The sequence below is a fragment of the Sorex fumeus genome, unplaced genomic scaffold (assembly GCF_029834395.1).
Source record: "Sorex fumeus unplaced genomic scaffold, SorFum_2.1 ptg000082l, whole genome shotgun sequence".
NCBI lineage: Eukaryota > Metazoa > Chordata > Mammalia > Eulipotyphla > Soricidae > Sorex > Sorex fumeus.
The window spans coordinates 2,939,110-2,963,054 of record NW_026606139.1 but is presented as its reverse complement, the minus strand read 5'-3'; the positions used below and the strand labels follow the sequence as shown (position 1 = coordinate 2,963,054).

The 23,945-nt window shown below is 58.4% G+C and overlaps 1 protein-coding gene across 2 annotated transcripts; it reads left to right on the top strand.

The window, feature by feature from the left end:
- The first annotated feature begins 370 nt into the window (after window positions 1–370).
- PTCH2 (patched 2) lies at window positions 371–22,236 on the top strand. 2 transcript variants are annotated; one of them, XM_056130903.1, is made up of 22 exons: window positions 371–496; window positions 1,445–1,637; window positions 13,292–13,481; window positions 13,587–13,656; window positions 13,875–13,966; window positions 15,325–15,520; window positions 16,080–16,201; window positions 16,720–16,867; window positions 16,951–17,082; window positions 17,311–17,466; window positions 17,550–17,642; window positions 18,586–18,711; window positions 18,794–18,912; window positions 19,013–19,361; window positions 19,448–19,760; window positions 19,851–19,993; window positions 20,077–20,257; window positions 20,366–20,646; window positions 20,749–20,886; window positions 21,417–21,559; window positions 21,639–21,738; window positions 21,970–22,236. In XM_056130903.1, the coding sequence occupies exons 1-22, from the start codon at window positions 425–427 to the stop codon at window positions 22,234–22,236; spliced, it is 3,624 nt and encodes a 1,207-aa protein (XP_055986878.1). In that variant the 5' UTR covers window positions 371–424. The 2 variants fall into 2 exon arrangements, with proteins under 2 accessions (XP_055986878.1, XP_055986879.1); XM_056130904.1 differs by lacking the exons at window positions 20,366–20,646; window positions 20,749–20,886; window positions 21,417–21,559; window positions 21,639–21,738; window positions 21,970–22,236 and having other exon boundaries at window positions 19,448–19,584; window positions 19,673–19,760; window positions 20,077–20,206.
- The last annotated feature ends 1,709 nt before the right edge of the window (window positions 22,237–23,945 follow it).

Here is a 23,945-nt window from a genome sequence, read left to right as displayed (position 1 = left end):
AAAAAAAAAAATTAAATTTAAGAAAAAAAAAGAGGCCTCCGGGAGCTTCAGCTGCACCCTGCGCCTCCTGTGGCCGGGCCGTGGCCCTGCGCCTCCCCAGAGCGCTCGCGGGGCGCCGGGGCCGGCGGCGGGCGAGGCCGGGGGTGGCCCAGCCTGGGTGGTCTCCCGCCCCGCCCCCCGCGGCGCCGTTGCCTAGCAGCAGATCCGGCCGCGCGGCTCCGGGTAATTTGCAGGCCCCTGGGCCAATGGGAGGGCGCCGGCCCGGCCCGCTCCCTTTTTCTGCAGTTCCAGACGCGTCCCGGGCACTGCAGCCGCCGCCTGGAGCCGCGCCGGAGCGCGCTCCTGGGACCCCCGCGCGGGGCCGCCTATGGGAGACCCCAGATAGCGCGGGTTGGGGGTGCCCGCGCCCCCGCTCCCGGCTGCCATGGCCCGGCCGCCGTCCCTGGGGCCGCTGCCCCCCAGCTACGCGCCCCCCGCTCGAGCCGCAGCCCCCCAGGTGAGCGCCGCGAAGCCGGGCGTGGGCAGCGTGGGGCGGGGCGCGGGCGGGCGGGCGCGGGGGCCCCGCGGGGCTGCGGGGCGCGCGTGGGATGTGTCCCCCTCCGGCCCCCAGAGGGCAGGCTCGGGTGCGAGCGGATCCCCCGCAGAAAAGGGATCTGTGCCTCTTTGTAGAATTGCCCCGGGAGCCTGTTGAGTCGCCCCAGGTCCAAAGCTGTGCATGCTGCAGTTTCGGCCTTACAGTGCTCCCGCGCTCCTCCCTGCACCAGTGTCCGCCTCGAGGTCCGAAGTTGTTCCGCTTGAGTCTCAGCCTTCCGATGTCCCCGCACCTGGCCCTTCACCCGTGTCCCCAGTTTCCCTCCCGCCCACCGCCCCCCGGCCTGCCTCTACGGCGGACGCTTCTCTCTTTTTTTCCCCCTTTTAGGCACTGGGGGTTGCATGCCTGTTACTGAAAGGAAGGGCATCATGGGTGTGTGTGTGGGGGTGTGTGTGTGTGTGTGTGTGTGTGTGTGTGTTGGAGGGGATGGAGCTCGGTCTCTTTTCCATATTGGGCCTGTGTCTGTAAGTGACCGGTGGCATTCCTGTTACTGAAAGCGCATCATGGTGTGTGTGTGTGTGTGTGTGTGTGTGTATGTGTGTGTGTGTGTGTGTGTGTTGGAGGGGATGGTCTCTTTTCCATATTGGGCCTGTGTCTGTGTAACTGACCGGTTGCATTCCTGTTACTGAAAGGGCATCATGGGATCATGGGTGTGTGTGTGTGTGTGTGTGCGCGCGCGCTGGAAGGGATGGAGTTCGGTCTCTTTTCCGTATTGGGCCCGTGTCTGTGTAAGTCCGGGTACGCAGAAACCCAGAAGCTGGGGCTGGGCACAGGGTGTGCACGGTGAGAACAGGAAAGGGTTTCCTGCTTTGTTGCCGTCGTGCCTGGCTAACGCTCCTCTTTCCCTCCCAGATCCTAGCCGGGAGCCTGAAGGCTCCGCTCTGGCTTCGCGCGTACTTCCAGGGCCTGCTCTTCTCTCTGGGCTGCAGGATCCAGAGACACTGTGGCAAAGTGCTCTTCCTGGGACTGCTGGCCTTCGGGGCCCTGGCGCTCGGGCTCCGCCTGGCCGTCATTGAGACGGACCTAGAGCAGCTCTGGGTAGAAGGTGAGTCGTGACTATTCGCCCATAGCTGGCAGGGTCTGGTGAGCCCAAAGACAAGGACAGGGCAAGGAGCTGGGATGGAGATGGAGCAGCCTGGGCTGGCGCGGGGGGCCCAGCTCTGGCCCCGGGATCTCTGCCCCCTCCCGCACCTGGAGACAGACATCTGCAGCTAAAAGGAAAGGAGTTTATAGCGTCGTTATCTGTGAGTCTCAGTGTGTTTATTTTACATCTGTTCCCAACCTTTGTGCGTTTGGGGCGGCCTCCCAAGCAGTGCTCGGAGGGTCCTGGGTCACTCCCAGCGGTGCTTAGGGACTCCCAGGGGGGCAGGCAGTGCCCGGAATCAAAGCACAGGGCCTCGGACATGCAAGCCATGCACCCTCACCCTTGGAGCGCTCTCCCTGGTGGTATGCTGACAGCGCAAAGGCAGGGTCTGCAGAGGCAGCTAAGACAAGACCCTCCTTTCAGGGGCAGGGGGAGTAGGTTATGTACTGGGCTCCGATATACAGGATCATACGGAATGGAATATCATTGTATATTGCCTCAGAGAAGACAAGAGAGATCACATCGAACGAAGAGAAACAGAAAAGTTAGAACCCCAAGGCTGGGGAAACTGAGTGAATGTGGTTCCTTCCCAGGAGGGGTCCTTTGGCCCCAGCCAAGCGGCAGCACAGAACACACACTTTGTTGTTGTTGTTGTTTTCTTTTTGGGTCACACCCGGCGATGCTCAGGGGTCACTCCTGGCTCATGCACTCAGGAATTGCTCCTGGCGGTGCTCGGGGGACCATATGGGGTGCTGGGAATCGAACCTGCAGAATACACACTTTGAAGCCACGGGAGAGTCAGATGGTGCCAGCTCTCACTTTATAGTGAAAGCATTAGAGGAAGGAAAAAAAAGATTTCTTATCAATATGCCAAACACAGTAACAACAAGTATCGCACTGGAGACGTTACTGGGCCTGCTCGAGCAATCGATGAACAACGGGAGGGCAGTGCCAACGAGAATGCTGCAGTGCTCATATGATATAACTCTTCTTTCTTTCGGGGGCAGGGGTGGGCCACTCCTAGGTGTGGTTGTGCTCAGGGCTGACTCCTGGCTTTGTGCCAAGGGTTGTCTCCTGCTTGTCTGCTCAAGGGCCACTCTGGCAGGGCTCAGGGGACTGTATGAAGTGCCAGAGATCGAACCCGGGTCATCTGTGTACGAGGCAAGCGCCCTTCCCGCTGTCTCTCCAGTCCCATAACGTTCCTGGACCTTGACTTTAAATGTCATCCCTTTAGCAATCAAACGCCCTTCTGGTTTTCCCTGAGAAATTTGGATTTGTGGGTTCCCCCAAGGCCTCCCCGCCAACCCTGGACCACACCCAAAGGCAGGGCCCAGGTTAGTCTTTCACCCTTGAGTTATTTCAACGCTGGCAAGCCCTTAGATCCAGAGCAGATGTTTCTTGGAGCCTGCCTGCCTGCCTGCCTGCCTGCCTGTGGGGCTCCCACACCCCATCCCCACCCTACCCCCAGCACTCGGCAGACTCACACACACATACACACTCTAGGCCAGCCCTGGGGTCCAGAGCAGATGTTTCTCTGTGCCTGCCTGCCCCCGGCCCCAGGACACACATGTGCATACACGCACATACACATAACCCCCACCCACACCACCGCTGCCTGGGTGGTCCCAAATGACTCTTCTATTTCCTGCCACAATAGAGTCTGTCTCCCCCCTCCCCCACACACACCCTCCCTTTCTCCTCCTCCACCACCACCCATCTTCCTCATCTAAACATCACGTGGACCCCCGTGCCTCTTCACCCTCTGGACCCTGCCTTCTGGCACCCAACGGGCCAGGCCCCCCCTGGGGATCTGTTGCTCTTTGTGGATGAGGGGTGTCAGAGGACGGCCGGTCCTATATAGCTTTTCCTCCAGCCCAGAATACTGCTTGGTGCCGTCGGGGCTGCCAAGGCAGGGGCTGAGGTCAAAGGAGTGATTCCGACCTGGTCTTTTCTCTCTCCATTAACACTCAGAATTCTCTGGAGTTGAGGGGGCTCAGGGGAGCCGATGAAGGGGAGCACTTAGGGGGTTCTTACATAAAGTCCTTCCCTCACTTTGAACACAGAAGGCAAAGGAAGAAGCAGCACCTACCCCATCAGAGTTCCAGGGCAGATTTCAGAGTTCTCCGCAGCTCATCCTGCTGAGACCTGAAATGGGTTTGTCCTTCCTGATCAATTGGAAAATCAAAGGGCTCAGAGATGAATTGTTTTCCAAAATAAAACACGGATAGAAATGGCCTGAGAGTAGAGCCTGAACGTAAGAAACACGCAGGCATTCGTTTAGAAGGAGGGTCGCACCTCCAGGGGTGTGGCAACTACCCACACAAATAAATAGGACCACGGCGATAGCTCAGAGGACGGGAGCGCAGACCTCTGGTGTGGGTCCATCCCCAGCACAGCATGTCCCACTGAGTTCTGCCAAGAACGAGCCCCCAGGACCTTGCCAGTGTGGCTCTGAGCTTTTCCACATGTGGCCCCTCCACAAAAATAAATAACCAAGTTCAAAAGTAAACAAACTAAACTTAGGAGTCACCCTCAAATCTTCCCGCAGACCTGATTGGTTGCCAATTCAGCAGTTTCTTTTTTTTCTTCTTTTTTGGAAATGAATGAATTATTAGGTTGTTTCTTTTTTTATTTTTTTTTTTTTCATTTTGTTTGTTTGGGGACTGCACCCAGCAGTGCTTGGGAGTTACTCCCGGCTCTGTACTCAGAAATTCTCCTGGCGATGCTGGGAAGAACCACAGGATGTGGGAGCTCGAACCCACGTTCGCTGCAGGTCCCTTATTTGGTTGTCTGTAAGGAAGGATGCCCATCTGGGATGAACAGGCCATTTGCGAGAGTGAATACGGAGCGTGGGTAGCCCTGGGGCTGGGGAATAGCTTTGATTCAGAGCAGGATTTACAGATCTGTAGTATTCTGATCCACCTTGCTCTGATCTGACACCTCCTCCTTCTCCTCCTCTTTCTCTGGGTCTAAGGTCTCCTCTTCCTGGTGTCTGGGTTCACACAGCTTCTCGGAGTTCACATCAGTGAGATGGTTTGGGCTTTTCACACACTGGTGTCAATTCTGGCGGTAGTGGCAAGGACAAATTTCCGCTGTTTTCTACACACAGGAACTCAGTTGAGAGACAGTGGTCCAGTGATAGCAAGTCACTGCCCATCCGCTTCCGGAAAATGTCCTCTGGTCCAGGGAGGGGGAGCTGAGAGGTACAGCAGTGACGCTCACTCCGGGTACTCACACTTGCTGGCCGAGGGGCGTTTGCTGTGGTTTGTGGCCTTGGAGGCGCATCTCTCGTTTTTTTATTGAGGGGTGAGGGGGCAGCCCTGGTGGTGCTCAGGGCTCACTCCTGACTCTGCTCCCAGGAATCATTCCTGGCGTGATTTAGGGGGCCATACGGGGTGCTGGGGATTGAACCTGGGTTGACTATGTGCAAGGTAGGGCAAGCCCTGCCCATTGTACCATTTCTCTGTTCCCTGGGGTGCGGCTCTAGTCAGGCAGTTTCAGTAAGCCCTCGCCTCTCCTACACGGCCATTCTTGTTGTCATTCATTGATTTCATGACAGGAATAAGAGCTTTCACCATCTTTTCTTTCCTGGCCTGGACATAGCAGCTCAATACTTCCCCCTTTGCACGGCCTTTCGGAAATGCCAGGTAGATCAGGACTGTCTTCCAGACGCTCCAGTGAAGGTTTTGGCTGCAGGGAGCCTTCCCTCCATGGGAGTTTTAGTTCTGGGCTCTCCTTTCCTCACCTGGCCTCCAGCAGCAACTTTTTTTTTTTTTTGAGGGGGCCAGTGCTCAGGGGTTAGTCCGGACTCGGCACCTCAAGGATCACTCCTGGCATGCTAAGGGTGCCTTATGGAGTACTGAGGATCAACCCGGGTCAGCTGCATATAAGGCAAGCACCCGCCCCCCGTACTATTGCTCTGGCCCCTCCAGCCCCCCCCCCCCGATTTCTTATCTTTAGTACCTGACTACTCAACTCTTCCAGTCCACCACCTCATAAAGTGGGAATGGGTATTTATAATTTTCCTCTTCTTTCTCCTCCTCCCTTTGTTGTTGTCTGCTGTTGCAGTGCTAGGGTTCACACACTTAGGGTGACACATTTGGAGGTGGTACACTGGGGGTAAGGGGTGTCCTTGCTGGTATGTCCATCCACAGTCTTGGGTAATGCCCAGGACCAAACTCCTGATTTCAGACTTCAAGGTAATTGCCCCACCACTCGTCCACTCCTTTCTTTCCAACCGCTCTCAGAAGAGTCTGCTCCTCTCCATCCTTTAGGCCTGTTGCTGCCTCTAGCTGTCAGTGTACAGACATACCTCAGAGAGAACGGAGATTCTATTCCAGACCACCAGTAAAGCAGATATCACAGTGAAGTGAGTCCCAGAAAGTTTTTGGCTTCCTAGAGCAGGTAAAGAGAAAAATATACAAGCTGGAGATGGAGTCAGTGGTAGAGTGAATGTTTTACTTATACGGATGGTACCAAAAAAAAAAAAGTTATGTTTAAAATGCAGTCTAGGGCTGAAGAGATAGTACAGCGGGTAGGGCACTTGCTTTGCTGACCCAAGTTTGATCCCTGAGCTCTTCCAGGAGGGATCCCTGAGCTCAGAGCCAGGAATACTCCCTGAGAACTCTTGGGTATAGTTTTAAAAAAAAGAAGAAGAAGAAGAAGAAGAAAAAGCTTAGGTGGAAGGTGGCCTGAGCAATTGTACAGCAGATAGGACATTTGCCTTGTATGTGGCCAACCCACGATCCCTGGCGCCCCATAGGGTCCCCAGAGCCCCACCAGGAGAAACCCCTGAGTGCAGAGCTAAGAGTAAACCCTGAACACTGCTGGGTGTTTGCTCAAAAATAAGTGCGCGCGTGCACGCGCTAACACACACACACACACACACACACACACACACACACACACTCAGTGTCCAGAGCAATAGTGAAAGTGTATCCCCTAAGTACATCTGGGTATGGCTCAAAAACAAAAAGGGGGGGGGCTGGAGCAATAGCACAGTGGGTAGGGCGTTTGCCTTGCACGCAGCCAACCTGGGTTCGATTCCCAGCATCCCATATGGTCCCCCAAGCACCGCCAGGAGTAATTCCTGAGTGCAGAGCCAGGAGTAACCCTTGTGCATTGCATTGCTGGGTGTGACCCAAAAAGGAAAAAATAAAAGAGGGGCCAGAATGATAGTACAGCTGGCAGGACACTTGCCTTGGCAGCCAGCCCAGGTTTGGTCCCCAGTACCAGGCATCCTATATGGTCCCCAAGCACCACCAGAAGTAATTTCTGAATGCAAAACCAGGAGTAACCAACCCCTGAGCATTGCTGGGTGTGGCCCAAAAACCCAGTCCCCACCCCGCCATACCCTCCCCGCAAAAATCCCACAGACCAGGGATGTGGCTCAGTGGTCTGGCACATGCAAGGCCCCCGGTTTGATTCCTAATTCCGCATGGTCCCCAGAGCATCTCTCTAGAAGCAAAACTCTGAGTACTACTGGGCATGCTCCGAGAACAGAAAAAAAAAACAAAATTTGTCCTCAGACTTGTTGCCTCCCTGTTTTTTAAATTTTTTTATGTGAGAGTACTGCTATTTATGCAGTCACTGATTAGCTGCTGCAGGGGTAAAAAGGAAAGTCGTCTAGGAGATGTTTCCTATTCTGAAAATGAGGAAAGCGGGGCCAGAACGATAGCCTGGTGGGTAGGGCTCTGGCCTTGCACTTGACCAACCTGGTTCGATTCCACATATGATCCCCCAAGCTCACCAGGAGTGATCCCTGAGTACAGACCAGGAGTAAGCGCTGAGCACTGCTGTGTGTACCACCCACACACACACACAACATTTTTTAGAAAAGAAAAAAGAAGGGGCTGGAGAGATAGCACAGCGGGCAGGGCATTTTCCTTGCACGCGGCTGACCCGGGTTCAATTCCCAGCATCCCATATGGTCCTCTGAGCACCGCCAGGAGTGACTCCTGAGTGCAGAGCCAGGAGTAACCCCTTGAGCATCGCCGGGTGTGACCCAAAAAGCAAAAAAAAAGAAAGAAACTGAGGAAAAGGCTTACCAGAAGCCCCCTCTTCCCCTCTTTCATCAGCCTACTTCCCATTTGGTTGCTCTGGTAAAAACCAACTTATGCCTAAATCCTTCATTTGGCAAAGGCGGTGCAATTATTATAATAGTCGACTTCTTAGACTCATCAAATTTTACTTGCTGAGACTGAGAGGGGGGCCTCGATTTCTCCAATCGGTCTGCCTAAGGGAGGATGAAAAATCCTAGTTAGAAAGGCGACCCCCCACGACTCTGCCTCCACACTGCCCTCTGGTGGCCTTTTGGGGTCTTGCCGGCTCCCTCCCCTGTCCCCGTTGCCTTCTGCAGCCTTCTGGGAATCCAGCGCCTAAGCACACCCGGGGCTCGAGATCTCCTCCCTCACTCCAGCGTTCTCTCCTCACTCTCAGAAGTCCAGTCGCACTGGTCTTTGGCCATTTTCCTGCACACACCGGATCCATAGTGCGGAGCCCCTACTTGGCCCCGGTGAGGCCCCGCCTTGGATCCGTGGCACCACTGCCCCAGCCCTGCCAAAGATAATACGCTCAGTCAGGCTGGGTGGTAGAGCTCATGAGGCCCAGGGCCCATCCTTTGCACGAAGAGAGAAGGTGGGGGGGACCTAACAGAGCATCAAGGGTCCTTAGGAAAGCGATAGGAAGAAGAGCAATCTGGGCTGAAAGTGAGGCAGATCTGAGAGGAGCCATGTGTTCTCTCCCTGACCAACTCCATTCATCCCCGGCTCAGAGCACAGTTAGGGAGGAACACGTCGGGTCCTCTAACTGGGCTCACCCCCAGCTTGTCTCCCACTCGCTCAGAGGAGCCCCAGAAGTCAGGAACTCCCAGACCCTTCCTCCATTGTGAAGTTTCCAGAACAAAGACGAGACATATTACTGAGGGTCTTGATCCAAACCACACTCCCCACCATGCCCTGAACTGTACCAAGCCCTATTCTCACAGTAGATCTGTGTGCACTCCTGCGTGCTGCCACTGGTGCCACCAGGTTTGGGTTGTTTTTTTTTTTTTCTCTTCTTTTTTTATGATGCCAAACCTAGAACCTCTCACATGTAAGGCAAGAACTTCACTGGGGGAAAATAAAAAAAGAATTTTACTGCTGAGCTATAGCTCTGTCCCAGTGCTACCAATTTTTTAATGTTTGCTAATTTGATAGATGATGACCGATTGCTTTTATTTTATTATTTTTTTTTTATGTAAGAGTACTGCTATTTATTCAGTCACTGATTAGCTGATTGAATTGGGCATGGACTCCACCTTACTTTTTTTTTTCATTTCCAATTGCTTTTTTTTTTTCTTCTTTTTTTTTTGGATCACACCTGGCAATGCTCAGGAGTTACTCCTGGCTCTGCACTCAGGAATTACTCCTGGCGGTGCTCAGGGGACCATACGGGATGCTGGGAACCGAACCCGGGTCGGTCGCATGCAAGGCAAACGCCCTACCCACTGTGCTATCGCTCCAGCCGCTCCAATTGCTTTTTTAAGTGCAAATTAAATTACCTATAGGATGGAATTACTTCTCCATGTCATTCTTTTTTTTAGATAAATGTCACTCTATTTGCTCGCAAATGTTACTTAAAACAATTACATTAACAGACACAGAAGCAATAAGAAAATCACCATTGGGCAATATCCACAGCAATAATTATTTTAAGTACAAATCATCATTATGTGGTAAAACTAATGGGAAAATATAGGGAGCAACAAAATATTTACACAGTCTCCAAAGATCTCCTCAGTTGCCACTTGTTGATAGCAAAATTAGAATGAGGATCTCTATAGCGTAGGAGGTTGCTTAAATGTCTTTTGATTTTTTATTTTTAGTAATGGATCCCCGTGAGGTGCAGTTACAGACTTACAAACTTCCGTGGTTACATCTCAGTCCTACAGTGCTCAGTACCCATCCCTCCACCAATGCCCGTTCTCCACCACCAATGATCCCAGTGCACACCCCCCCCAACCCCCACCTCATCTCCCCACCCCGCCCCGCTTCTGTGGCAGGCCATACCCTTTTGCTCTCTCTCTCTCCGGTGGGGTGTTGTGGTTTGCAACAACGCTGTTGAGTGGCCCTCATGTTCGGTCTCTAGTCTGTTTTCAGAACACATCTCCCATCCCGAGTGGGCCCCCCCAGCACCCTTTACTTGGTGGTCCCTTATCTGTCTGAGCTGCCTTGTCCCCCAGCGAGTGAGACCGGCTTCCAAGCCGGGGAGCAATCTTCCTGGTGCTCATCTCTACTCTGCTTGGGGGTGAGTCTCCCTTCCTGTTACTTTCTATTCCACAGATGAGTGCAGTCTTTCGATGTCTGTCTCCTCCATGTTCTTAACCAGTTCTGTTTTCCCTTTTGTAAAATCACACCGGAGTTTTTTAGCAAACGTATCGAGGAACTGGGGAAATCAGCCAAGGGCTCAAGCATACTCTTTACAAGCAAGAGCCCCAGAATGGGTCGGGCTCCATAAACATTGCTCATGCAAGAGGCTCCCAACTCCTTGTGGTTTCGGTATGGCCCCAGAAACCAAAAAAAACACAAAGCAACGCAGAGCAAAGCGGAAAAAAAGAAAATGCTTGAATTGCTGTTCTGTTTCCTTTCCCACCTTCAGTCTTTTTCCCTCTAGTTCTCGATTTTCTGTTACATCACTTCTCTCCCGACAGCCGTTGAATAATAACTGCGCCTGTTTGGTCCTGGGAAATTCCCTAAGTACTTTTTGGCCAACGATGATTCTAATTCTGCCAAAGTAGGTATTGTTCCCATTTTACAGATGGAAGCTGAGGGTTAGAGAGAGCAAAGAATTTGTCCCCGGCACAGACAAGTGTCCAGGCAGAGTCCGTAAGAACCTTGAACTGTCCCTTCCACCCGCTGCCCCTTCCCGCCAGCATCTCCGCCCCTTCCTCCTTAGATCTTCTGTCATCCCAGACTTCTCTTTTTCTCGTGATTTTTTCTGAGGAGTCTTGACTCTCCGTGATGTTCCCCTCCCCCTCTTGGTGCAAAGGATGGCCCCCAGGGCCCTGAGAGCTCTACCACTGAGATAATATCTTTGGCAGGGGTGGGGGAAGGTGCCACGGGTCAAAACTGGGGCCTCACTGTGGCAGAGTAGGGCCTTTACACGGAGCCTCCACAGCTCCAGGCCCTAGCGCTGCATCTTGGAAGGTCAATGTTTCTCTTGCTTTCTCAGTCACGCTCTGGGTTCCCTCCTTCTCCCCTGCCCCCCCCCCACTCCTCTCTCCTCGTCGGGAAACTCACTCAGAAGAGCTTATCTGCCTGCTCCCCTCTCCCCTGTGGCAGCTGTGGCCTCAGCCTGGTGAAATCAGCAGCACAGTGCCCGCCCGGGAAGGGCTGGAGTCAGGAGACCAGGAGGTGGAATGTGTGTATGTTCCTCTTGGGGCTGGAGCTAGAGTCCAGCAGGTAGGGTGCCAGTCTTGCACACGGCTGACCCGGGTTCTAGCACCGGCATCTCATATGATCCCCCAGCACCGCCAGGAGTAATTCCTAAGTGCAGAGCCAGGAGTAACCCCCGGCCATTGGCAGGTGTGGCCCAAACACCAAAAGGAAAAAGAGATAGAATGTGCCCATGGTTTGCCTTGCCTGCGGCCGACCCGGGTTCGATTCCCAGCATCCCATATGGTCCCCCGAGCACCGCCAGGAATAACTCCTGAGTGCAGAGCCAGGAGTAACCCCTGTGCATCGCTGGGTATGACCCAAAAATTAAAAATATATATATATTTAGAATGTGCCCATGGAGTGCGGGGTGGCCGGATGAGATCATTCATGAGGGAAGACCAGAATGTGGCTGGGGGCTGGAGTGGATTGTACAGCGGGGCAGGTGTTGGACTCACATGCAGCCAACCGTCCCCCAGCACTCAGGGTAGTTCCCTGATCCCCCCGTGAGGAAACCCTGAGCACAGAGCCAGGAGTCAGCCCTCAGTGCTGTTCAGATGGCCCATAAACCAAAGCACGATGTGGCTGGGGACGACGGGTGAACAGATTGGCTCAGTCTGTTGAAGGCTACTAAGAGTTTGGGTCTCTCATAGGTGAGGAGAGGATCATTGATCTCTCGCAAAAGAGATCAGTAACCAGGGATGTGGCCAGTGTTCTTCCACATGTGGGTGAGGCCCTGGGTTTCATCCCCAGCGTGGCAAACTGAAACAAAGAGATTTGGGTGCATGAAGGTTCCAATGAAGCCAGACATGGGGACCACAGGTGGCACTGACCCCCAGAAGAGGCCCAGACAGGTAGAAGCAGAACTGGACATCAGGCGGGCATACAGAACCCGCAGGGGGGTGGGACGCAGGCCTGTGCCCTCCTCTAAGCCTCCACAGCCCCGGTTCCTGAGCTTCACTCTGGCCCACCTAATGCAGGGACAAGGGCACCGGGTGACAGAGACACACGCAGGCCTCGTGCTGGGACTTAGGTGCTGGACAAGGAGATGGGCGACCTCAGCCAGGCACATGAGCTTTGTCCCAAAGTGGTGTAGACAGTGTCACACCGACAGATGGAGCCTCTCAGAACTGTGCCCCACAGACCCACGGACACTCACAACCCTTCCCCTCTGCAGAAGAAGCGTGGTAGACATTAGTCTCGTCTGCAGTAACCCCATCTCTCACCTATTTCAGGGGGTTCTCCCGGTGGTCCCTTTAGCCCCGGTGGTCCTCCCGCCGAGCAGAGAGGCACTGATCGAGCCTCCCTTGCCAGCACACCCCACCTCAGTTCATGCCCATCTCATTTTTAGGTTATTTGCCCCGAATCTAGATTACCTGGGCTGGAGCGATAGCACAGCAGTAGGGCGTTTGCCTTGCACGCAGCCAACATGGCCGACCCGAGTTCGATTCCTCCGCCCCTCTCGGAGAGCCCGGCAAGCTACCGAGAGTATCTCGCCCGCACGGCAGAGCCTGGCAAGCTCCCCGTGACGTATTCGATATGCCAAACACAGTAACAACAAAGTCTCCAATGGAGACGTTACTGGGCCCGCTCGAGCAAATCGATGATCAACGGGAGGGCCTTTACTTACTACTTTTACTAGTTTACCTGGTTACTGCTTAAACCCTTGATAGCACGGGAAGCGCACAGAGGGCGGAGAGGGAGCTCGAGGGGCCAAGGACATGCTCTGGGTGCAGGAGGCCCAAGTTTGATCCCCAGCACCGCATGTGGCCCCCAAACCACAGAGCCCAGGGTAGATCCTGAGCACCTGCAGGTGTGGCCCTGAAACAGCAGGGGAAGGCGGCTCCAGTGCCCTGGCAGAGTCCCAGATTTTTTTTTTTTTGGCTGTTTGGGTCACACCCGGCGATGCTCAGGGGTTACTCCTGGCTCATGCACTCAGGAATTACTCCTGGTGGTGCTCGGGGGACCAGATGGGATGCTGGGAATCGAACTTGGGTCAGCCACGTACAAGGCAAACGCCCTCCCCGCCGTGCTATCGCTCCAGCCCCGAGTCCCAGATTCTGAGAAGAGGATCTGGGGGGCCCGGTGGGGTGTTGGGGAGCAGGGGGGGCCGACTCCTGAGAGGTGTGGCAGGGGCCTGTCCCCCAGGCCCTGATCCACTGAGGCTCTCTCCCCCCCAGCTTGTTCTCTCTGCTCTGGCAGTGGGCAGCCGCGTGAGCCAGGAACTGCATTACACCAAGGAGAAGCTGGGGGAGGAGGCTGCGTACACGTCCCAGATGCTGATTCAGACCCCACGCCAGGAGGGGGAGAACGTCCTCACACCAGAGGCTCTCAGCCTCCACCTCCAGGCAGCCCTCACGGCCAGTAAAGTACAAGTATCACTCTATGGAAAGTGAGTGCGGCTGAGCCCCTGAGCAGCTGAGAGGGAGGCCTGCAGCGGCCGGGCGGGGACGGGGCACCCCTCTCCCGCTGAGCCCTGTGCCCCTGGCTTTTGCAGGTCCTGGGATCTGAACAAAATCTGCTATAAGTCCGGAGTTCCCCTTATTGAAAACGGCATGATTGAGCGGGTAAGTCTCATGAGGGGCTCTGAGCCTGGGGGGAGGTTGAACCTCTGTGCAGTGGGGAAGGGCTGTGTGTGTGTGTGTGTGTGTGTGTGTGTGTGTGTGTGTGTGTGTGTGTTGGGGTGGGGGGAGGCTAAACATCAGGAGATCGGGAGTGGGGAGAGGTTTGCTGAGGGCAGGTGAGGGGACCCAGGACTGACCGGGGCCTGGGGTGTTCCTGGCAGATGATTGAGAAGCTGTTTCCATGTGTGATCCTCACCCCCCTTGACTGCTTCTGGGAGGGAGCCAAGCTCCAAGGGGGCTCTGCCTACTTGCCGTGAGTACCCCAAAGCTGGCAGGGTGTCAGTGAGAGAGATCCAACCTCCCCCAGACCTCATGGCCGCCCAATCAGGCGAGGGATCTCTCCAGATCCCCCTTTTCCTTGCTTCCAAAGAAAGAGCAGGCCGGGGGCTGGAGCGATAGTCGAGTGGGTAGGGCGCCTGCCTTGCACACGGCCAACCTGGCTTCCATCCCCGGCATCTCATACGGTACCCCAAGCACTGCGAGGAGTAATTCCTGAGTGCAGAGCCAGGAGGGACCCCTGAGCACTGCCTGGTGTTGCTTAAAAATAGGGAGGGAGGGAGGGAGGGAGGGAGGGAGGGAGGGAGTACCCCAAAGCTGGCAAGGTGTCAGTGAAAGAGATCCAACCTCACCCAGACCTCATGGCCACCCAGGCGAGGGATCTCCCCGGATCGCCCTTTTCCTTGCTTCCAAAGATAGAGCAGGCAGGGGGCTGGAGCGATAGTCCAGCGGGAAGGAGGGAAGGAAGGAAGGAAGGAAGGAAGGAAGGAAGGAAGGAAGGAAGGAAGGAAGGAAGGAAGGAGGGAGGGAGGGAGGGAGGGAGGGAGGGAGGGAGGGATGGAGGAAGGAAGGAAGGAAAGAGGGAGGGAGGGAGGGAGGAAGGAAGGAAGGAGGGAGGGAGGGAGGGAGGGAGGGAGGGAGGAAGGAAGGAAGGAAGGAAGGAAAGAGGGAGGGAGGGAGGGAGGGAGGGAAGGAAGGAAGGAGGGAGGGAGGGAGGAAGGAAGGAAGGAAGGAAGGAAGGAAAGAGGGAGGGAGGGAGGGAGGGAAGGAAGGAAGGAGGGAGGGAGGGAGGGAGGAAGGAAGGAAGGAAGGAGGGAGGGAGGGAGGGAGGGAGAAAGGAAAGAAGGAAGGAAGGAAGGAAGGAAGGAAGGAAGGAAGGAAGGAAAGAAAGAGGGAGGAAGGAAGGAAGGAAGGAAGGAAGGAAGGAAGGAAGGAAGGAAGGGAGGGAGATCACAAGGCTGGAGCCATCACACAAGGGGCAGGGAGCTTGCCTGGCACGCAGCTGACCGGGGTTTGATCCCGGGTCCCCCCAATCCAACAGGAGTGATTCCTGAGCGCAGACCCAGGAGTCAGCCTTGAGCACAGTTGGATCCAGACTAGGGGGCTGCCCCTGGCTGATGCCCACGTGGCTGTGTCCGCGCTCTCTGGGCCTTGGCTCTGTGCTTCTTCAGCCCCCGCGTCCTCCCCCACAGCTCAGCAGCCTCCACCCCTCCACGGGGCGGCACTAGTGGAGCCAGCTAGGAAGCGGCTGGGGTCCTACCCAGGTCCTAGAGGAGCACTGTGGAGGGTGGGAACCCACCTCTGGCCTCCACCAACCCTGACTCCCCCGCTCAGGGGCCGGCCTGACATCCAGTGGACCAACCTGGATCCTGAGCAGCTGCTGGAGGAGCTGGGCCCCTTTGCCTCCCTGGAGGGCTTCCGGGAGCTGCTTGACAAGGCACAGGTGGGCCAGGCCTACGTGGGGCGACCCTGCTTGCACCCTGATGACCTCCACTGCCCGCCAAGCGCCCCGAACCATCAGAGCAGACAGGTGAGTTCCAGCCAAGGCCGCTGGGCACGGACCCCTTTCCTGAGCAGTCTCCTCCTCCTGTAGGCTCTCCGTTGGTCGTGCTCCAGGCTCTGGGCCCCAGCCGCACTTCCTGGACACTGTTACCCTGCCCCCACTGTTCCAGCATGTTCCGCATGTCCCATTCCCATTTAGTTCTAAGGAACATCCCCAGTGGCATACGATCCCTTTTTCTTGTTCTAAACCCAGGCAGGGCTGGCCTTGATTGAAACGGACTCCAACAGAGAAACTCCAAGTCAGTTCCGCACCAGTGTGCCGAGTTTCCTGTTTGTATGAACTCTGAGTTTCTATGAACTCTTTTCCCAACACCCATCAGGCCTGCCGGCCGCTCCCTACATCTGTTCCCAGGCCTCTGCTCCCTCTGGGGCCTCTCTCCGCAGAACACCAGCTCTCCCCTCACAGAATAGCTCACAGGTGTGAGTGTGCAAGAGACTCGTGATCTGCGGCGAGGGCCGGCCAAGCCCCGTGCAGGCAGCCTTCCCCTCCCCACGGCCACTGACCATCTCCTGCCCTTGCCCTGCAGGCTCCCAACATAGCGCAGGAGCTGAACGGGGGCTGCCACGGCTTCTCGCACAAGTTCATGCACTGGCAGGAGGAGCTGCTGTTGGGGGGTGTGACCAGAGACCCCCGCGGCCAGTTGCTGAGGTAGGATCCCTCGGAGAGTCAGCACGCGGCTCCTGGGGCCACCAGACCCCTCACACTGATGCCAGGTCACGATCACGATCACGACCATCCTGTTGTTCGTCAATTGCCTTGAGCAGGCCCCAGTAACGTCTCCTTCATCCTAGCCCTGAGATTTTTTAAAGAATGTCGTATTCAAGGCTCTTTCAGGGTTAGGAGAATGAGACCCATCATTGTTACTGGTATTTGGCATATTGGGTACGCCATGGGGAGTTTGCCAGACTCTGCCATGTGGGCAGGTTACATTCGGTGGCCTGCCAGGTTGTCCAAAGTAAGAATAAGATGTCATGTGGCCGCAAATGCGGCCGCGTGCTTCCAGGAGCCGGATTTTATAGTCTCTGGGTCTTGGCCGTTGATGGGATTACACGGCGCCAGGGGGCAGTTGATGGGTGTGACCCAGGTCGTCCTGGCGAAACCCACCTGCCCACCTGCTCTCGGGGGCTCCAACGGCTCGGTGCCCTCATGCCCCGCCCCCTCCCCAGGGCAGAAGCCCTGCAGAGCACCTTCCTGCTGATGAGTCCCCGGCAGCTGTACGAGCACTTCCGGGGCGACTACCAGACGCACGACATCGGCTGGAGCGAGGAGCAGGCGGGCACTGTGCTGCAGACCTGGCAGCGGCGTTTCGTGCAGGTCAGCAGGAGGAGGGCAAGGCGGGAGCCCCTGCAGCGGCCGCTCAGCCCGCCGCCCCTCACACTCGCACCCCCTCCCCGCAGCTGGCCCAGGAGGCCCTGCCTGGGAACGTGTCCCAGCAGATCCATGCCTTCTCCTCCACCACGCTGGACGACATCCTGCACGCCTTCTCGGAAGTCAGCACAGCCCGCGTGGCGGGGGGCTACCTGCTCATGGTGGGTCCCGGCCAGGACCGTGGCATTCTCCCCCTCCCTGACCATGTTCCCACCCAGGGACCCCCACCACTGTGCCAGCGGAGAAGGGGCAGATGGGGTGGGGCTGTGGGCAGTGGGGGAGGGGGGACTCTGCGGTGGGGTGATGGCAGGGGTGTTGCGGTCACACTGTGCCCCCGAGACATATTTCCGCGCACCTCGCTCAGAGGAAGGACTGCTCTCTCCCCACAGCTGGCCTACGCTTGCGTGACGATGCTGCGGTGGGACTGTGCCCAGTCCCAGGGGGCCGTGGGCCTTGCAGGGGTCCTGCTGGTGGCCCTGGCAGTGGCCTCGGGCCTTGGGCTCTGCGCCCTGCTTGGCATCGCCTTCAACGCTGCCACGACCCAGGTACTGCAGGACGGCGGGCAGGCTTGGAGACCAGGGCCCGGGAGCCTCAGTCCCTCCAGCTGCCCGCCCTGTGCCCCCCCTAGGTACTGCCCTTCTTGGCACTGGGCATCGGTGTGGATGACATCTTCCTGCTCGCACACGCCTTCACAGAGGCGCCCCCTGGCACCCCTCTCCAGGTGAGCTCCTGTTCTCCAGCCTGGGCTCCTCGAGGCGGCTCAGCTGAGGGGTTCAGAGATGTAGCTCAGAGGGCTGAGAGCAGGCTTTTGGCCTGTGTGGAGACCAGGTTCAACCCAGCACTGCCTGGAGCAGATACGCCCCTCCTCCCATCCTCGGGGCCCTGCTGGGGTTGCCCCCAAACAAAACCAGGGTGTGAGAGGGCGATCTGGCCATGACCTCTGTCACACACCCATTGCTAGGGTAGATCCGGCTGAGCTGGCCTGATAGGCAGCTGCCTTCCTCCCTCACTGCTGTGCTTGTGCCGTCCCGAAGCTACGCTCTGGGTCCTAGAGGATGAGGCTTCCATGAGCCATCCTTCAGTCGAGGGTGTAGAGTAGCTACTCCCCTGCCAGGACCTCCAAACTGGCTCTTGAAGACAAACGTGGGGGGGGCGGAGGGAGCGGGGGAGGGAGGTTGGATCGATAGCACAGCTGGTAGGGCATTTTCTTTGCATGTAGTCTACCCGGGTTCGATTCCCAGCATCCCATAGGGTCCCCTGAGCACCGCCAGGAGTCATTCCTGAGTGCAGAGCCAGGAGGAACCCCTGTGCATCACCAGGTGTACCCAAAAAGCAAAAATAAGATAAAATGTTTTTTTTAAAAAAAAAAAAGGGTCTCTGGGGCCAGAGCAGTAATACGGGGGGAGGGCGCTTGCCTTGCACGCAGCCAATGAAGGTTCAATCCCCATATGGTCCCCCGAGCACCGCCAGGGGTAATTCCTGAGCGCAGAGCCAGGAGGAACCCCTGTGCACCGCCTGGTGTGACCCAAAAAGCAAAAAAAAAATAGAGTCTCTGAGCATGGGTGCCTGGGGCTGGGGATCAGCGCCCCTGTGCCGTTAGAGCTGTGAGGATGCCCGCGCCCTGCCCTGTGCCGCCCCTCCACGGCCCCTCCCTGTCCCGGCAGGAGCGCACCGGCGAGTGCCTGCAGCGCACGGGCACCAGCGTCGCCCTCACCTCCATCAACAACATCGTCGCCTTCTTCATGGCCGCGCTGGTCCCCATCCCAGCCCTGCGGGCCTTCTCCCTGCAGGTGAGGTCCCTGCCCCCTGCCCAGGGCGGGGCTCCGGGTGGGCGCCGAGGGTGGGGGCCTCACCTGGCCTTTGCACCCCCAGGCGGCCATCGTGGTGGGCTGCAACTTCGCGGCCGTGATGCTCGTGTTCCCCGCGGTGCTCAGCCTGGACCTGCAGCGGCGCCACTCGCAGCGCCTGGACGTGCTCTGCTGCTTCTCCAGGTACCCGCCGCCCACCCGCCCGCCGGCCCCTGCCAGCTCGCCCCGCACCCCCACCCCCGCCCCGCCCCACCCCGCTCAGCCCTCTCTCTGCCCTCCCCAGCCCCTGCTCTGCCCAGGTGATCCAGATCCTGCCCCAAGAGCTGGCGGACAGGACAGTGCCCGTGGGCATCGCCCACCTGACGGCCACGGTTCAGGCCTTTGCCCACTGTGAAGCCAGCAGCCAGCATGTGGTCACCATCCTGCCTCCCCATGCCCACCTGGTGCCCCCACCGACCGACCCACTGGGCTCCGAGCTCTTCAATCCGGGAGGGTCCACTCGGGACCTGCTGGGCCAGGAGGAGGGCACCGGGCGGAAGGCCACCTGCAAGCCCCTGCCATGCGCCCGCTGGAGTCTGGCCCAATTTGCCCGCTCTCAGCTGGCGCCCTTGCTGCTCCAGTCACACACCAAGGTAAGACGGCGGCCTGGGGTGGGCGAGCAGGCCCGAGGCTCGGAGGCTGGGGCCACCCTCAGCCTCCGTCCCCGTGTCCCCAACAGGCCATCGTGCTGGTGCTCTTTGGGGCGCTCCTGGGCCTGAGTCTCTATGGAGCGACCTTGGTGCAGGACGGGCTGGCGCTGACCGACGTGGTGCCTCGGGGCACCAAGGAGCACGCCTTCCTGAGCGCCCAGCTCAGGTACTTCTCCCTGTACGAGGTGGCGCTGGTGACGCAGGGCGGCTTCGACTACGCCCGCTCCCAGCGTGCCCTCTTTGATCTGCACCAGCGCTTCAGTGCCCTCAAGGCCGTGCTGCCGCAGCCCGCGGCCCAGGCGCCCCGCACCTGGCTGCACTACTACCGCAACTGGCTGCAGGGTAAGGGGCAGGGGGCCCCGCAGAGGCGGCCGGCCGCCACCCGCAGGGCCCGCGGTGCCCCCCATAGCCGCCCTCCTCTCTCCGCCCCAGGGATCCAGGCTGCGTTCGATGAGGACTGGGCTTCTGGGCGCATCACCCGCCACTCCTACCGGAACGGCTCGGAGGATGGGGCCCTGGCCTACAAGCTGCTCATCCAGACGGGGGACGCCCAGGAGCCGCTGGACTTCGGCCAGGTTGGGCGGGGGCTGGGAGGGGAGCACTCACAGAGGGGCCCCGGGCTCCAGACCCTCCGCTTCAGCCTCTGCTGCCTCCACAGCTGACCAGGAGGAAGCTGGTGGACAAGGAGGGGCTGATCCCGCCCGAGCTCTTCTACGTGGGCCTGACCATGTGGGTGAGCAGCGACCCTCTGGGCCTGGCCGCCTCGCAGGCCAACTTCTACCCGCCCCCGCCCGAGTGGCTGCACGACAAATACGACACCACGGGGGAGAACCTCCGGAGTGAGTGCCTGGGGGGCCTCGCCGGGGAGCCCAGCAGGAGCTGGACCCTGCCCGCGGCATCCCGTGCTCACGGCCGCCCCCCCCTCTCCCTGCCGCCCCGCTCTGCAGTCCCGGCGGCCCAGCCCCTGGAGTTTGCCCAGTTCCCCTTCCTGCTGCGCGGCCTCCAGAACACAGCGGACTTCGTGGAGGCCATCGAGGGGGCCCGGGCGGCGTGCGCCGAGGCGGGCCGGGCCGGGGTGCGCGCCTACCCCAGCGGCTCCCCCTTCCTCTTCTGGGAGCAGTACCTGGGCCTGCGGCGCTGCTTCCTGCTGGCCGTCTGCACCCTGCTACTGTGCACCTTCCTTGTCTGCGCCCTGCTGCTGCTCAGCCCCTGGACGGCCGGCCTCATCGTGAGTCCCCTGGAGGGGCCTCCCCGCCGCCCCGCCCTGCCCAGCCGCCGCCGCCTCCTCCTCCTCCTCCCAGGAGCCCTGGCTGAGCCCTGCCCTCCCCAGGTGCTGGTCCTGGCCATGATGACTGTGGAGCTCTTCGGCATCATGGGCTTCCTGGGCATCAAGCTGAGCGCCATCCCCGTGGTGATCCTCGTGGCCTCGGTGGGCATCGGGGTGGAGTTCACCGTCCACGTGGCTCTGGTGAGCACAGGCCGGGGGCAGGGAGGGCCAGTGCCTCCGCGTCGAGCATCGGCCGCACGCCAGGCCCGGTTTGAGACTGGGCTGGGACCAGGGCTCAGATACCAGGCGCGTGCTCTGCGGGTGTGGGACCCTCGGCTTGGTCGCTAGCCCCAAGAGGAAAAGTGGGAGGTGCAGCAGCAATATAGACGGCTCTGCATTCCAGGGGCTTGTGTTCTAGGGACCTAGAGATAGATAAGAAGGAAGTAGGGGGGGCAGAGCGATAGTACAGCGGGCGAGGCACTGACCGGCCTTAGATGCCGCAGACCCAGGTTCGATCCCCTGCATCCCATGAGTGATTCCTGAGCACAGAGCCAGGAGTAACTGAGCACCCCTGGGTGTGGCCCAAAAACCAAGAAAGGAAACAGTGCTGGTGACCAGCAGGTCCTCAACAAGGCACGAGGGACCCCAGGGGCCCGGTGAGCACACATTGGAGACAGAGGCAGCAGTTCTAAGACCGCCTTGCCTCCCCGCCCACCTCCCCTCCCCCCCAGGCCTTCCTCACCAGCCAGGGGAACCGGAACCTGCGGGCTGCCCGTGCCCTGGAACATACGTTTGCCCCAGTGGCCGACGGGGCCGTCTCCACCCTGCTGGGCCTGCTCATGCTGGCCGGTTCCAACTTCGACTTCATCGTCAGGTGGGTGGGCCCCGGGGCCGCCAGGGCTGCGGGGCGGGGGCTGGGGGCTGCCCACGCTCACCCTGCTCTACCCACCCAGGTACTTCTTCGTGGTGCTTACTGTACTCACGCTCCTGGGGCTCCTGCATGGCCTCGTGCTGCTCCCTGTGCTGCTGTCCATCCTGGGCCCCCCGCCAGAGGTGAGCCCACTGCCCTCCGCCACCCAGAGGGTGGGGCGGGACAGCCAAGGGACAGGACAAAATGCCCTCCGGGGGTCCCCAGTCACTGCTCGGCTCCTGAAGACCCTCCCTGTGAGGTGCCACCGGCCGCCTCGGCCCCCCAACCCTGACCCTGTCCCTGCCGAGAGCCTCCAGGGATGGGGGTGCGGGAAGGGGCCTGCAACCCGTGTCCCCCTCCCCAACTCCCCGCAGGTGCTGCAGATGTACAAGGAGAGCCCAGAGGCGAGGAACCCCCCGGCTCCACAGGGCAGAGGGCTGCGGTGGGGGTTGTCTCCGCCACTGACCCAGAGCTTTGCCAGAGTGACCGCCTCCATGACCGTGGCCCTGCACCCTCCGCCGCTGCCCGGAGCCTACACGCACCCGGCGCCGGACGAGCCCGCTTGGCCCCCCGCTGCCACGCCCGCCGCCAGCAACCCAGGCGGCCTCAGCTCCAGGGGGCCCTGCCCAGCCACCGGGTGAAGCAACAGAAGCAGGGGGCCTGCTGGGACCCCCAGAAGTCATAGGGAAGCCGTGGAGGGCTCACTGGATGCAGGACGGACCCCTGAAGTGTCCTGCTGTGCTGCTGCTGTCCGCTTCCCTCCCAGTCTGCTGCCCACCCCCCAGACACACACACACACACACACACAAACACACACGCGTGTGCCCCCTGGGAGCCAGACCAAACCTCTGCCTCCAGTCAGGCCACAGCCTTGCACAGGGGGGCCTCTATGTGCCTGTGTCTGGAGAGGACAGAAGCCAGCACCTGAGGCTGCAGGACAGCCCTGTTACCCCACCCCATGTTCCTTCCTTCCCGCCCCCGGCAGACCAAGCCTGAGGGATCCTCTCACACCCTCGGCCAGTCTGGGCACCCCCCCCCCCCGCCACTGCTCCTTGATTCCTGGTTGGTTCTCTGTATCCCCGTCCACCCCCTACCACATAAATTATTTATAATAAAGATGTCTATTTTTGTAGTCTGCATAGATGTTAGCTATGCTGAAAGTTTTATTTTTAAAGAATGAAATATATTCTATATAAACTCATCAGTGATGACTTTGGTTCTTTTCTTCTTGACTGAGTTGGAGGGGGGGTTAGGGAGGCTGGTTGTAGTGGCGGAGGCCCCGGGCTGAGTGTTGGGAACTTCGGTCTGTTGTATGCCCAGCAGGTGAGTGGCTGTCAGCAAGTGTGTTATTGGTCACATGTTGGATAACAGGGTCTGAGCAACGCACCCAGAACACCACACAAAGGTTTGGGCGTCGAGCAGCATTCAGAGCCTTCAGACTCCCACACACCTCCCCCACCCATCTTCTGCCTTCCTGCTTCAGTTCCGGGGCACAGGAGCCAGGGAGATAGCCCAATGGGCTGGAACACCTGCTTTGCATGCGGGAACCCTGGCTTTAATCCCTGGCACTGCACGGTACTCTGAGCAGTGCCAGGAGTCACGGTCACGGTCCTCCCGTTGTTCATCGATTTGCTCAAGCGGGCCCAGTAACGTCTCCATCATGAGACTTGTAGTTACTCTGTTTGGCATATCAAATACGCCACGGGTAGCTTGCCAGGCTCTGCCGTGTGGGCGAGATACTCTCAGTAGCTTGCCGGGCTCTCCGAGCGGGGCGGAGGAATCGAACTCGGGTCGGCCAAATCACCAGGTATGGCCCAGAAAACAGGGACCAGATAGATAGTACTGATAGTAGGGGACTTCCCTTGCCTGTGGGAGACCTGGGTTCGATCTCTAGCATCCCATACGACCCCCTAAGCACCGCCAGGAGTAATTCCTAAACTTCACTGGGTGTGACCAAAAAGAACAAAAACAAAAGTAACCAGGGGCATGAGCAGGGGACACACCCATATCCCAAATGGGAGGTGAGCTGGAGACAGGATGGGAAAAGGGTCAGGCACCAACACGGGACAACAGGTCTGGGTACTAACTAGCTCATGAGTGTGGTGCCCAGACTGGCCTCAGGGCAGAGGCCCAGGAGTCAGTAGTCAGCACGTCAGAGGCATCTTTATAGAGGTCAGGGGATTAGGGCAACCCTCCAGCAACCAAGGAAAGTGTGAATTTAAGCTATGTGTTCTGTGGAGGTTAGACAGCCCCATTTTACAGCCTTAAACGCATTTTAATGAATTCTGGTTCCGCTAGAGTGCAGAGCCTTGCCCCAAGGGGTGGGGCAGGGTCTCTCCCAGATGGCACT

What these genes read in the sequence shown, in the direction of transcription:
- PTCH2 (XM_056130903.1), top strand. Translation starts at nt 425, where the DNA reads ATGGCCCGGCCGCCGTCCCTGGGGCCGCTGCCCCCCAGCTACGCGCCC. An exon ending in CAAGTATCACTCTATGGAAA is followed by an intron (nt 13,482 to 13,586) that starts GTGAGTGCGGCT and finishes TGGCTTTTGCAG; the next exon opens with GTCCTGGGATCTGAACAAAA. An exon ending in GGGGGCTCTGCCTACTTGCC is followed by an intron (nt 13,967 to 15,324) that starts GTGAGTACCCCA and finishes TCCCCCGCTCAG; the next exon opens with GGGCCGGCCTGACATCCAGT.